This window comes from Lissotriton vulgaris, chromosome 1_1 (genome assembly GCF_964263255.1).
Source record: "Lissotriton vulgaris chromosome 1_1, aLisVul1.2, whole genome shotgun sequence".
Classification (NCBI taxonomy): domain Eukaryota; kingdom Metazoa; phylum Chordata; class Amphibia; order Caudata; family Salamandridae; genus Lissotriton; species Lissotriton vulgaris.
This window is the reverse complement of record NC_141685.1, coordinates 1,819,643,752-1,819,658,254: the sequence shown is the minus strand read 5'-3', so window position 1 is coordinate 1,819,658,254 and position 14,503 is coordinate 1,819,643,752. Positions and strand designations below refer to the sequence as shown.

Here is a 14,503-nt window from a genome sequence, read left to right as displayed (position 1 = left end):
TCACTACAAATAGTTACACTTCACTTTCATGTTCACTTTTCTGAAGACTGTCCCTTGTACATTTCTACACAAAAGTAGAAACATTGCAGAAAAACTACCAGATATGCCCAATTAAGTGTTCTTAGGAGAGCGAGTTGTTGAAAATTGAAATGCTGTTTCTGTGGACATTGCATCATGAATTAGGAAATATGACGGATTTGTCAGATTTTCAAAAACAATACAAAACCCATTTTGAAAAAAAATATTTACATATGGCACAACTGTCATTAATTGTGGGCATGCCACATTTTAAAATGCATCATGCTCAACCCCAACCAAACAACCATTGGCAAAGCCCATAAGTGCGACCTTGGCATATCTGCAATTTTTCTTTCTTTATTATTTCCAAACATATGCAATAGGCATTATTAGTGTAAACATAATTTTTAAAAAGTGCAAATGTAAAACTGTGCAAAGTTTATTATGTCTTCGTGGCAGCTGGTAAGATAGCACAGTGAATTATTTGCTTGATGCTGAAGTGTGATATGCAGGTCACAAGTTTGAATCTCAAAAAAGCCACTTCAATCTTTAGTGGATGCATTTAGTGTAATAATAATAATACAAGTTATGTGCGCTTACAGTGCTTGTAATATTAACTGTGAAACTGAATGCCAGATAAGAGTTATAATGATAAAGTCACTTTAACAAGAATGACTCCAAAGGGGTGTCAGATGGTTAGGAAGTCAGTGCAAAAAATATTAATGCTGTCATAGTGCCTTTAGCCATCAAATCCAACATTTTAAGACCTCTAGCTTATGTAGTATTAATCCGTTTTCTTGATAGACGTCTGTTAGAAATTTAGGGCTGAAATGCATTTTTTCCCCTACCTAATACCCTTTTTAACTTTTCGATACATAGATACATATTTACGAAAATAACTTTTTTCTTTTTTTTCAAATAGATTGAGGCTAAGTTCCATGTTTAGTGACCCATGCAGGAAAAGTCAAACCACATCCTGTTGTGGCGTTGGTTTATGTTTGAGACAGCAGTCTGCCATAGAGTGGTTGCAACCTCTCTCAGCCTTGGTCTGTGCTCGGTGGCAACAGAATTCTTTGAAAAACTGCCAGAACTTTGAAATCTTAAGCCCCAAGGTGGGCAATAGCACTGCATGAATGTACTGTATTGTATTGCAGAATTTATATATCGCTTATTACTCCTATGTGGGACACTGAAGGCTTCCTACATGAGTAGCATGCCGCACCATTGAGGTGTGTGTCTGAAAGGATGTTGTATTTATTTTGATCCTATGTTGGATGTGTTCCATGTAATTTGTGATGACCACCAAGATGTGGTTATTGTGTAGTGGGACACTGCGCTTAGTAGTGTGATGGATGATAAAGTGTAAGAGACAGACACATAGTTTGATGGATTTCAGCATGTTGGTAACTTTGAACAGCTCTTCAGGCACCTTTATGGTATTTTATGTAACACAGTGTGCTTATCTGTGAGATTTGTTATATAGTTGTGGTCCTGAGCTGGCTTGGTTCAAGGGACAGAGAAGTAGAGAGATCTGTTGGGATGGGCATATATTATCATCCCATGTGTGTGGGTCTACGTGAGATATATAGAAGTGGTCAACTTGTATAGATGTTGGAGACCTGCAGTGAATGCAGTATACTAAAGTCCTCCAAAAATTGACCAGTGATGTGTAAGAGATCACTTCCGTTAGTTCATGTCTGTTCATTTGATGGTGTTTGGCTGTACAGTGCCTAGGAGATCGGCAGCTCTCAAAGCAGGCATGCCTTATGTAATGTAATAGGTAGAAGTTACAATTTGTTGCTGACCTCTGCGCAGTATGGTTTTAGTATTGTTGTGGACCATAAATCTTATATATGGAAGTGCATAGCTTTATAATGCCAAAGCGAAGAATAACTCAGCCCTTTCTTTTGCTTGCCAGCAGTTCACTGGGTGAGTTGTTTGCAATTCATGCGTTGTAAACTGAGGATTGCGCATGAGGGTTTGTTGCTGGGATGTTGATGGTGCAGTTATCTAGGAACTAGCCAAGTTTCCAACTGTCTTTGAAAGTGTATATGGTCCTGGGTGATTCTAATACTGGTTAGCAGTGAGTTCTAGAGCTTGGCGACTTCTACTGCGAAAGCAATTCCTCCGACATTTTTTTGGGGTGTAAAGGGTTATTTTAAACAGACAGCACCTCACATGGCCCAGAGAAATTTGATTTCCGTATTTTTCGGTAAATACATACTTTTTACTCGTGCCAGAACGGACGTATCAGTAAAAGGTCACAACAGCGGGAAATGAGCAAAGCTCATGGGCATTCCCTCAAACGAGCTTGCTATAATGTTAAGGATGCGTAACTCACAGAGGTCGGGAAATAAAGGGATAATTTGGTTACCTCTAGTGGGCTTTCGGTGAGAAGTGAGTAAGTCATGTATTGGATTTTATTCCACACACATACAGGGAAGGGGGCCATCCGAGCCACATGGCTCGCAGACCATGTTCCTTGTTAAGTGTAACAAAAGGAGAAAACTCACATTTCCTCCTGAAACCAGTCACGATATAACAAACTCCAGAAATTTACTAGCCCGCTACAAAAAGAGCAGCGATTAAAAAAACATTGGGGTGGAAAAGGAAGTTGGGACAAAACAGATACACAAGTTCTGCCACAGCTGGCCTTCAAAAGAACCTATTGCCCCTCTTTTCAAGTATTTTGTAAAATTCAGAGTAACCACCTCAGAAAGGAGCGACGGCTAAAGCAGCGACGGGGGGTTGCTCAAGGAAAGACAAACGTTCCCTTTTCAATTGCATTCCTCCCAATGTCACCAAAAAGCGTTAAACTTTCAACTCCCGAAAGCACGCCTTGTGCGCGGTGGCACGCGAGCCACCCGAGCCCCATTGAGAGGCACAAATTCTTTGTGACACCGGGAGACACTGGGGGACAAAAATACTATTGGTAATGTTTCAAAAGGAACATTTTTGGCTAGGACGGAGGCTTTTGACATTATTTATTAGGTTAAAAAATGCTTAACAAAGGCGGGACAATGGTGCTGTGGAAAGCGTCGCATCTGAGGCCCCGGCCGTTGTTGTGCGCGGCCATTGATTTGAAGATGGGGCGCATTAGGCTAACAATTGCCTCCCAGCAGTCAATGGGAGGCAGTATTCAAGCACGCACAAGCACAGGCCTGTGAACAACCCATATGGGAACAGGGGGGAAAGCAAACATTTATTAACCTCTTTGTGGGGAGATGGGTGGAAGAACGGGCCAGTGCCGGAGCAGACGGTCATGCCAAATTTCCACAAATGACTGTGTCGGCTCTGTGCTTCGCTTCGCAGAGGAGGGCGAGGCCTGCTGCAGGTCGGCGCTGCCATGGTAACTGGAGCTGTGCAGGTCGGGGTGGGTAGTGCTGCTGCCGAAGCCGCTGACCACCAAAGGCGAACGTTTGTACCGGAGATCCCCGCAGGAGGTGCTGCCGCTGGCCCATCCAGGGCCTTCAGACCCCGAGAAGCCAATCTTGGACATGGAGGGCCGCAGCTGGGACAGCGGAGTGCTGCTCGCTCTCCCCAGAGAGGCTGCCCAAGAAACACTCCTGGAAACATCTGCAGAGACAAAAACATGACATAACTTAAGTCATCTTAAGGTTGCACAGAATAATTCAACATTCAGTGAATAAATGCAATCATTCGCACAAAAAAGCTGTAACATCTCTGAAAAGCAGTAATGTATACAATTAAGAAGCAGTTTTTTTCAGCTAGGCTGCTGGGGTAACTCAGTCGAAAGTTTCCCAAGTGTCCCATAAGAAGTTTTTACATTTCGTTGCAATTCTATAAAAGGCTTTTGGCCTAAAGGCTGTGTGATAAATTGGGACATTGTCCCCCATACTATAGTGTGGTTTGTTCTCATCCCTCTGCATTGTCTGAGGCCCAACGTCTTGAGTAGTGGGCATTTGTGTATGTTTCCAGTACGCCATATAGCATGTAGAAGAACACGTGGCGGGGCGTCTCAAGCATGGGGTGTCACATATGCAGGGAGGGTCTTCCCACAGTTTAATTGCCAATTTCCCAGCATCAATTGAAAGTGGTCTTTGGCGGGCATGCTCTCTATAAATCTTGCTTTCGGTTCAACGGCTTCTAGAAGGTACGATTCAAACCGCCATGTTACCTTTGCATATCATGTTTTTCTTATAGTTGATTTCATGGTATGACGCACCAATGCACACACGTCTCTCTCATTCAACCAGCTCTAGTTTGTGACACTTTAGTTGTGTGGCTCACTATAGTTCTCCTCCCAGCTGCTCTGTTATACAAAAGCACGCCGGCCTACAGGTAAATCCTGAGATATTGTAACATGCCAGTGCCCCTGAAAGAATGTCTGGAAGCATGACCTGTGACGGACACCATCACAGCCCCAAACACCTTTCAGGAGTGAAAGCCTCCTGTGGAATCTCTCAATAGGCCAGGCAGGCCAGTCCGCATCTGAAGCAATGCGCATCATGTAATAATTTTTTTTTTTTTTTGCATTATTTCACAGATGTTTCTCTCCCATCGGAACATGCACTTTACTCCCCTTTCTTTCAGTAACCATAGCAAGGAGGTCACCCGGAAGCTCCAAGTAGTTCCGAACATGGCTGCCCGTCTACTTTGTAATTTGCCTAGAACAACTTCTGTCTCTTCCTCTCTGCGTAGCCTTCACTGGCTGCGCATAGAATCTAGGTCCAAATTCAAAGCATTATGCTTTATGCACCGTATCAAAGCCTTTAAATCCCCTCACTATTTATCCACCCTAGTCCAGCAATATTGTCCCTCCCGCACCCTTAGATCCTCCACTCAATGCAGATTCTCTGTCCCCCGTTTCAAGCGTGCAAGAGTCGGTGGGCACTCGTTCTCTTATCTGGCACCCACGCTCTGGAATTCGCTTCCCATCCCTTTGCGGTCTGAAACATCTTATCTAAAGTTCCGCAAAGGAGTGAAAACCTGGCTGTTCTCTCTGTAACCTGTTCCTCACTTCCGTTTGCCCTCTTGACTTCTGTTCTCCTAGCGCCGGGAAACCTACGGGTAGCTGAGCGCTCTACAAAATCAGATATAATAATAATAATAATAAGTTATAAGCTGTGTATACTAATTCATATCAAAACAGCTGGTTTTACAGTTCCCTTTACAAACGTGAGGACCTTCGAAGAATTGTCTATACTTCAAACCACTACACAACTTTCGGAACAAATGTTTTAATGTGTGGCTTAAAGTCATGTGAATGGTTAACATCAGAACGTTAGGCACTATGTAGGGCTGATTGCACCCACGGTCCAGCCAATGGGCATAGCAAATGTCTGATCATTGATCATGTAAAGGGGAGAACAATCCCGAGGGCATACACCCTTGTCAGAACATGACCAGTGCCAAACTCAGCAAGGGCAATAGAAAATGGTGAAACACATTGCTGGAAGGCAGCCCTGCAGTCTCTGGTCAAGGCCATCATGAAGAGTTGGCATCTTAAGTTTAAACTATTTACACCGAGTGTATTCAGAGTGTAGGCTCAGGACGAAAATGAGCCAGACTCCGAATCACTGGCATCTGTGAAAAGGGACATCCCATGGGGTCAGGCAGCGCCTGTGTTACTTTGTTAACGTCCTGTGGAAAGGTGGTAGAGGAACTGGTGCAATGACCTTGAGGACAAAAGCAGACACTGCGTTGGAAATTGTGACCCCCAAGCCAAAAGAAAGTTTCGAGGTATGGGACCAGCGGTGGGTGCTGAGGGTGTGACCAGAAAGGTAAAATGAGAAAATAGACAGGTGTGCTTGATCAGTACCCTTTGGATGGTTATATAATGCTTCTGATACAGACACATCGACATTTGTCGGACTCCAAAGCTCTTGTTCTCTGCTGAATGTTTACCCAAAGAAAATACATCACACAGTTAAAAGCTTTAATTAAGTATTTCCAGGGTTCAAACATTATTCACATGCCGCACCACAAAGGCCTCAACTGCACAAATACAGCAGAAATGAAGAATAACTCAGGCTACGGCTCCTGGGTAAAACGAATTAATCAGTGGGACAAACATCAACAAATATGGATATCCTGTCGTAGACAATGTAGTATCATTGGTCCCCACCCCGCAGGGATACCGTGTGTATGCTGCTGAGCCAACCCAACCCTATGCACAGGCCACCCAGGTGAGACAGTGGCATCTCCTGGTGTGCTTTTGTCAAGCACTCTTTCAAAATGTCCTCCATCTGCGTTTACAATTCGACTGACTAACATATCAACCACTCAAAATACTTACATATTTCATTATACTAATTAACCACTAATCTTTCATGTATTCCGGAGTAGCGTGCTGCTTGCCAACAATGCCCTTCAACTCCTCATCAGGGGTAGCAAGCACTATCTAAACGCAAACCTTTTCCTCTTCTATCCTTCCACTATCCTTCTCAATCACAATAACTAACGTATCCAGCCTCAAATAACTTTCATATTTCACTATACTAATTCCCCACTAATTCTTTATGGGCTCCAGAGTAGCATGCTGCTCAACAAAAAATCACTTCAATGCCTCATCAGGGGTAGCAAGCACTATATAAATGCAAACCTTTTACCTCTTCTAATCCTCCACTATCCTTCTCAATTCAAATAACTGACTAACATATCCACCACTCAAATTACTTTCATATTTCACTATACAAATTCACCAATAATCTTTCATGGATTCCGGAGTAGCGTGCTATGCACTAAAAAAGCACTTTGATGCCTCGTCAGGGGTAGTAAGCACTATATAAATGCAATTACAATACAATCAAAGTAATAGGATTGTCTTTAATTGTATTATTGTTGTATTAATACTGAACAAACGACAAAGGAATCTAAAGAATCACTAAATTAATTTCCCCCACTGGTGATCACTCAGGCCATCATTTTTTGCACACTGCCCCCACTCGAGACAGAAACCAGTCATATGCAAAACAGTTTTCGTCCTGTTCCTATTGGAGCTGTCCAGCACGCATTGCCAGTCCAGGTCTTCTCCTGATGGGAACACAGGCAGCACCAAGCCAGTTCCAGGGCTCTTAGGTCGCGTCAGTGAGGTGCTTCTTGAGTCTTGTGGCATAGTGAGCATAGGACCCATGTCTGAACACACCTGCCACACTTCAGGCATCTACTGCGAACAACAATAACGTGGTTTAAGAAATGCTTTAAATAATTCCAGCCCCGGCTGATCGCTGAAGGCAAGGCCAGTCCTCGATGTTTTACCCACTGTGCTCCCCTCGTCCGAGACCAGCCATTTGAAATAGGTCTGCTTTTAAAGGATCTGCCAGCCTGAACTGAAGGTCAGCCAATTGCCCAGACATGAGTCCTATGTTCACCCACCATGCCGTTGGACCCAAGGTGCACTTCCCCAGGAGGCCCAAGAGACTGAAAACAGAGAAGTTGTGTTCTCCTCCTGGAGGGGAGGTGGCCACCAGCTCAGGTTGGACAGTTCCCATTGCAGCAGAACTGATGCTGATTTGTATGTGGATGGTGTGTGGAGAGTGTCGACGGACTGGAATACAGCGGATTTTCAGTATTGTAGTAGGGACAATATTAGTAGTCGAAAGAAGTGAAGAAGCAGAAGTAATACCTTCGGTAGTAGCAGTAGTGGTGGGAACAATGGTGCTTAATTTTTTTTAAATAAATGATGTAGCATGTATACAGTTATGGCATAATATTTATTCAGGTTTAAGAGATTAATATGGCCCCCGGTAGTGTCCTTGATTCAACACCTTGGCAGCTATGTTTCACTGAGCAATATCTCAATAGGGTGAAGCTAAGGTCTTAAGTTAGAATGTGATTTTTAAATTGACATAGAGTTGACGATTCAAAAAGGGAAGGCCTCCTGGAAAAGGAGACGTGATGAAAGTTAAGATACAACCCTAATGTTACTGAAGAGCTTAGTTTCCACTCCTTGTAGTCATACCTGTCATTTGAGGCACATCTCGTTTTAGGAGCGAGCCCAATTTACTGTAGAGCAACCTAAGTTTGCCCGAACCGTGTGAGCATCTGCCTGGAAATGAGAAAATAGGAGACAATGGCGGTCAGGAATCACAAGAATGCTACCACCAGGATCTCCACTAGACCATTTGAAAGTGGCAGATAGTTTTGCATTCTGTGGTGGTCTGGGGAGTCAGTCCACTTTACAGATGTGGGGGTGGGATTTACCAGTAATCTTTGACCTAATCATACCTCTATAAATGCAAAAAAAAATGAATCATTCAACGTTGCCATTACCAACCTTTAAAAAAACATATTTACTTTTACACCAAATGCGCCTGATATTCAGTCTATTTTGAGGCATGAAAATAAGTCTTAAATACATACACTTTAAAATGTTTGTTGTTCCTTACCATGACGTTTTAGCTTCTGTGAGATTTCCCATTCAAGAAAACCTTCCAACTCTTAGTATTAATTTTATGCCAGTATGTTTCTTAATTAAGATCCTCTCCTTTTTATGTTCAGGCTTGACAGCACAGCTGTCGACAGTAATGTAACAATCACCAGGAGAGGAATACTTATGTACGCTACATGCTCCAAGATAAGGACTGGATTGGAATTTTTTGGGCATTAAGGATATAGGGCCATATGTATCAAGGAACCATTTTGCGATTCTGTAATAGCGATTTTCAAGAAATCGCTATTTCAGAATCGCAATATGGTATGTATCAAGAAAAATGCAATTTTTTTGCGATTTCTTGATATTCCTTAATTGCGAATTCGCAAATTGTGAATTCGCAAATAAGGAATACTTCCCATTCATTTCTATGGGCCTCCTGGCCCATAGGAATGAAAGGGAAAATTGCGATTCGCAATTTGCTAATCGCAAATTGAGAATATTCCAAGGGTGCAGGGGTGTCCAAAGGACACCCTGTTGCACCCCTGAAATAAGCATGGGTGCACATGGGGTGCACATACATGGCCTAAGGGCATGTATGTGCGTCACATGGCACATTGAAAAACGCAAATATTTGCATTTTTCAAGAAATTCGCACATTACCACCAACTTGAAGTTGGTGGTAATTTGCGATTCCTTAAAGCCAATTTGCATTTTTTTTTTGGCTTCTTACATTGCATTTAAGGAATTGCTAAATTTGCGATTCCTTAAATGCAATCGCAAAATAAGGAATCACAAATTCGGCGAATTTCGGCGTTTGCGAATGCAAAAATGCTTCATACATATGGCTCATAGCGACAAACATACGCGTCTCTCATGTGACAATTGGATAAACATTGGTTAAAGAGAAACTGTGAAAAGTTGAAAAGAAAAATAAAGCACTGAAGAAAAGAAAAAAAGTATACTTGTGGCATTTTTGTGATGCATAAAAAATAGCTGTGCGTCCGGCACTAGGGCATGGTGCTCCAGTTTGGAGTTGTAGTATTGACACGTGGCATAGGGCAGACCCCGGAATGGGCTTGCACGCGACTTGAAAACTATAAAAACAAAAGCAACAAGCAAAAACTGAAGAAGCGGTGTGCACTCTGTTGCCCTCCTTTTTTGAATTACCTGGAGAGGGGCTTTGGCTCACCCACGTGTTGTGAGCCTGGGGAACGTTTTGATTAGACAGAACATGTGTGCTTCCACAAAAAATGCTTACCTTCACGCAACTATGATGATTTTGCTTATTCTTCAAGCTTCCTGAGCTTGAATTTTCAGGGGCCCACACATGACATTCTAATGCTATTGCAGTGTCTTAGATAGCCGGCCAGCTTAAAGTGTTTTTCTCTGACAGTAGCACAGATGTCAAGAGGGCAGTTATTAACCTACATAGATATTTAGGTCTGGCTTGACAGTGCAACTGTCACCTGATCTTTCAGCCTACATGAAAATAATTCTACAGTTCTTTGCTTCCACAAAATACAAATCCATTCCCATGGAATGTACTTGTAATGCGTTACATATAATACTGGAGCTATTGGAATTGCCAATGCTTTTGCAAAGTGCCATTGGCTCCTAGAACAGGAAGTGGTGTCATAGGAGTGCAAGACGTGACATATGCACACCCATTTTAGCAGCACACACGTGAAGTAAAATGTTGTGTTTCCTACAGGAAGTAAAGAAAGTAAAGAAAACGCTGCATTTCCATTTGACTGTTCCTGTAACAGACGTACGTGTAGGGTGTCGCTCGCAGCAGTGGAAGGTGGACTTTGGCGTTTCTGGGCGATTCTGGACTGCGAGGAGCAGCAGCCCTTTACAACCCTCAGCTGTGTGCCTCTTCCCACCCCTTCTCCAGCATGTCTATAACTATCTACGCCCACCGCTGGGCGGGACATGCGCGGGCGAAGCCCGGGCCAAGGGCGGGCCCATTGCAGCCCGGAGGAGACCGGACCGGGCCACCCCTCTTTCATGTGGCACATTTTACTTCTTTAACAACGTGATCAACCGTAAGTACCTGCTTGGTTGACCATTTGCATAGTAACATGTCAGCGCGTGAAAGTAGGAGCAAGGCAGCGACCTTGAGTGGATATTTAACAGGGACACTGGACAACTTTATCATCAGAGCCAACTCAGTCATTGACCAGGGGATAATTGTAATGGAGCGCCGGGTTTCTCAAGATCTTGCCCTAGCAAAAAGATCTTCCCTGGGTCATTTCGCAAATGCTAGTACACCAGAACCTATACTTCGAGCAAACATTATTGATGCTCCTGTGATTGTTCACAGTCCACCTATTTCTCAGGATCAGGGCCATACCTCACCAGCTGATCAGTTCCACCTATCAGCAGCATTAGAGACTACCATAGTGTCTACCACATCCAGTTCCCCTGAAAGACCAAATACCCGGCAGATGCGGGGGAGACGTGAGAGGGCAAAATCTAAGAGGAAGTGGAGGGCTGCTGCTGCCGTCGGAGGCAGGAAGCCCAAACTCGCTAAATGCGCCAGTAATAGCGACACAACACTCAAGCTCCAGGGCTCAGAGGTCGTGAACCCTTCGGAGAAAAATGGTTCGCCACTATTGATTGTAACTACTCCAGGAGCGACAAATTCTACAGGCACAATATTGGTTTCGGAGGATCCAGTCCTTGCAAAACTGGAAGCCATACTAAAGTCATCTTTTAAATCACTTGAAGATAGGCTTACGCAGATTGAGCAGCGGCTGTTCAAGATCGAGAAAGCAACATTGGAAACTGCGGACAATATAAAGTCAAACGTGTTGTCTATGGGTAATGCACAATTGAACATCGTACAGGGGGGGGCTTGCAACACATAAATCTATTCCTCCACTAGTACCATCTACTCTAAACGCATCTATTGCAAAACCATCTGCACCTGTGGCCTTATTTGCCAATACTCCAACAGGGATCAATGTTGCAAAGTCAAAGAAGCCTGTCGGCTCTCAGAATTGATTTGCCTCCAGAATCGAGCCTGTATCTGGTAGTCTTGACTGGGGTCCCCGAAATAAGTAATCCCAGCAAGGAATCATTTATGTCCCTAAAAAATAAAGCCTCTGACTGGCTTAACAAAAATAGACCACTCCCCCGTCACATAACCAGCAAAATTTTGATAGTGCGCAGGTTGTCTTGGGTGGGCTACAGGCCAAAAACCATAAAAGGTGACTGCGTGGTGGTAAATTTTAAGGACCCACGGACTGTGGAGCATATTTGTAATTGGAGGCACCATAGTCATGGGTCCACCATCCAACCCCTCCTATTGTCATATTTCTATCCCCCACCCCATAAATTAGAGACAGAATGTCATTGGACTCTAGTAGAGCGCCGTGTTGTGGGCAGGGCGGATAGGGGCTGGCACGTGCAACCACACGTATCCAGCCAAATACCCACACAAAATAGGTATAGCGGTTTAGAAATGGTCGACTGACTACAGCATATTGGGGACGAAACTCACGGGACCTCCCAAAGTGGGAACAATGCACACTTTGAGGGAGTTACGGAGCCAACCAGTAGCCAATTTTCTTGCGATTCTCCAGATCCCCATTTGTTTACTCGGGATACTATTATAGCTAATAATGATGACCCACTTGGGAGAACGACTGCAGCCGAATCCCGCATATGGCTGTATGCAAGGAATTGGCTTATAATGTTATCTCTTGGAACATTGCTGGGCTGGCAGGAAAGGTTAAAGACCCAAAGTGGGTAGAGTTCATAAGGTCATTTCCGGTGATCTGCCTGCAAGAGACCTGGATGGTGGAATGTGATATATTTTTAGAAGGCTACAAAAGTTATTTTGTGCCGGCTGAATCATCACGAAGTGGCAGAGCTAAAGCGGGTTTGGCTTTATATATTGACTTAGCCTTGAACTGTGTTTTTTAAATAATAACTACCAACAACACTGACATTCAAGCAGTCACTATAAAAAGAGAGAATGTAATGGTGTCCCTGATTAACTTCTATAATGCTGTAAATTTTAGAGGTGAATGTAGGATTGCTGAACTGGACGACCTTATCAGACAGCACTGTGACAGCTTTTCCCACCGGATTATTATTATGGGGGACTTTAATGTGCACCCTTGTGGGAATCCCATGAATACTGCCATGGGAGTATTGGGTTGCCATAGGATACGGGGCCTTCACTTCAAACATTCTGGCCGGGGAGACATGCTGAATCAAATATTAACTGAATTTGACATAATCTCAGCTATGTCCTTGGTGGATGTTTGTAGTTACCAGTCCGTTCCTATATTCAAAGGTTACTCTGGTTTTTTTTTTACTGCTCACATTCTGCTTTCTAATGGCCTACAATCACTTATATTGGGCTTTAAAATCCTGGAAAGCATATATAGTGACCTTAACCCAGTTTGTATCTTACTGGATGGTAACTTATTAAATTTACGGGCAAAGACAACAAACCAGGGCGTTTTGAAATGCACGGATGGAAGGCGTCGCCTAAAATGGTCTAAGGTGAATTCGGGCCTACTTTATGATAAGATCCACAAAATATGTGCCCCATAGCTATCATCGTGTGTGTCCTCTGCATCTCTTCCACCAGACATCCTCTCAGCCTTTGATGGGATTGTCTCAAAAGTAGGCTATATGCTAACTGTTCCGTCATCGGGCCCCTCATGTAGGGACCCTAAATGGTTTGTTAACTCTTGTTCAAAAGCAGCTCGAGAGTTAAAGGCAGCATTGAAGATTAGCCCTAGAGACCCCCTATTGATTCGGTCACTACGCCTGTCCTATACAAACGTCCTGGTAAAGACAAAGCAGAAATAAAGGATAAAACCTGGCAAGAACTGTTAGACCCAACACTCTTAGTAACAGTGAGAGATTTTGGGGAATCATTAATAAACCCCTGTTCGATAGGGCAGGGGATAACTCAGTCGGTACTAACATTACTGAAGATGAGTGGGTGTCTCATTTTAGTCTCATTTTCAATAGCAATACCTCACAGACAAAAGTGGATAGCGGCGAACAAAGTGTAACTCTGCCTCTCTTCACAATGAGTGAGGTTGAGAAAGGCATTTTGGGGCTATCGAGCAACAAAGCACCGGGCCCAGATGATATGCCCCCGTACTTATTTAAATCCAAAGTGTCTCTGTGGGCTCCGGTTCTCACTGCTGTGCTTAATGCAGCCGCAGAGCATGGCTGCCCAAGGTCATGGGGGACTTCTACGATAGTGCCAGTATTTAAGAAAGGAGACCGTAATGGTACCACCTGTTACAGGCCGATTTCACTCATCGACTCTGTGGTCAAGGTAGTGGGAGGAGTAATCCTGAACAGATTGACAGCCTGGGCCGACGAACATAGGGTCATTTCCAAAATCCAATATGGGTTTCGGCCAGGTCACTCCACAATGGTGCAATGCCTCAATTTGTATATGGTCCTCGGAAAGTACACCATGGCCCGGGAGGGCACCATCCGCATGGCGTTCATGGACCTTTCCTCCGTGTTTGACTGTGTCAACCGGGGGAAACTATGGGAGTCCATGGGCGCCATGGGGGTGGAGCATACTTTGGTTAACCTTCTGAGGGACCTGCATCGGGATACAAAGGCTAATGTGAGGTATTCGCAGGACCTTAGGGTATCAAGGGATTTTAGTGTTAGGCAGGGCTGCATTTTGTCCCCTTTTCTTTTTAATTTATATATTAATGATTTGGAGAAGTGCCTACTAAATAATGGAGCTGAATATCCTTATGTTGGCCGCAAGGGTCTGCCTGTTCTATTATATGCAGATGACGCCGTCCTCTTGGCTAGAACTGCAAGAGGTCTACACTCCTTATTAAATACATTTTATAGTTGTATGGCTGCCCGTGATTTATGTATCAATAACACCAAATCCTACACAATGCAGGTGGGGCAGCGTAATAAGAAACTGTACTCTTTTAGGGTAAATATGGAGAAGGTCCCCATGACTAGAACATTCTCTTATTTGGGAGTTTTGTTCGACGATCAGTTAACCACATCGCTGCTTGAGAGATTCCTCTGCTGTGCTGGACAGTAATAAAAATGGGTGTGGTCATGACGAGCTCAGCTCGTCATGAGCACAGGAGCACTGTACTGCATGACGAGCTGAGCTCGTCATGAGCATGG

At 43.9% G+C, this 14,503-nt stretch overlaps 1 protein-coding gene across 1 annotated transcript in view; it reads right to left on the bottom strand.

The window, feature by feature from the left end:
• Positions 1 to 14,503, bottom strand: part of C1_1H12orf42 (chromosome 1_1 C12orf42 homolog) — a 1,726,734-nt gene that overhangs the window by 869,142 nt on the left and 843,089 nt on the right. Inside the window, exon 5 of the mRNA XM_086933179.1 lies at positions 3,229 to 3,594. Within this exon, the coding sequence (XP_086789305.1) occupies positions 3,229 to 3,594 (366 nt within the window). The remainder of the gene's footprint in view (positions 1 to 3,228; positions 3,595 to 14,503) is intronic.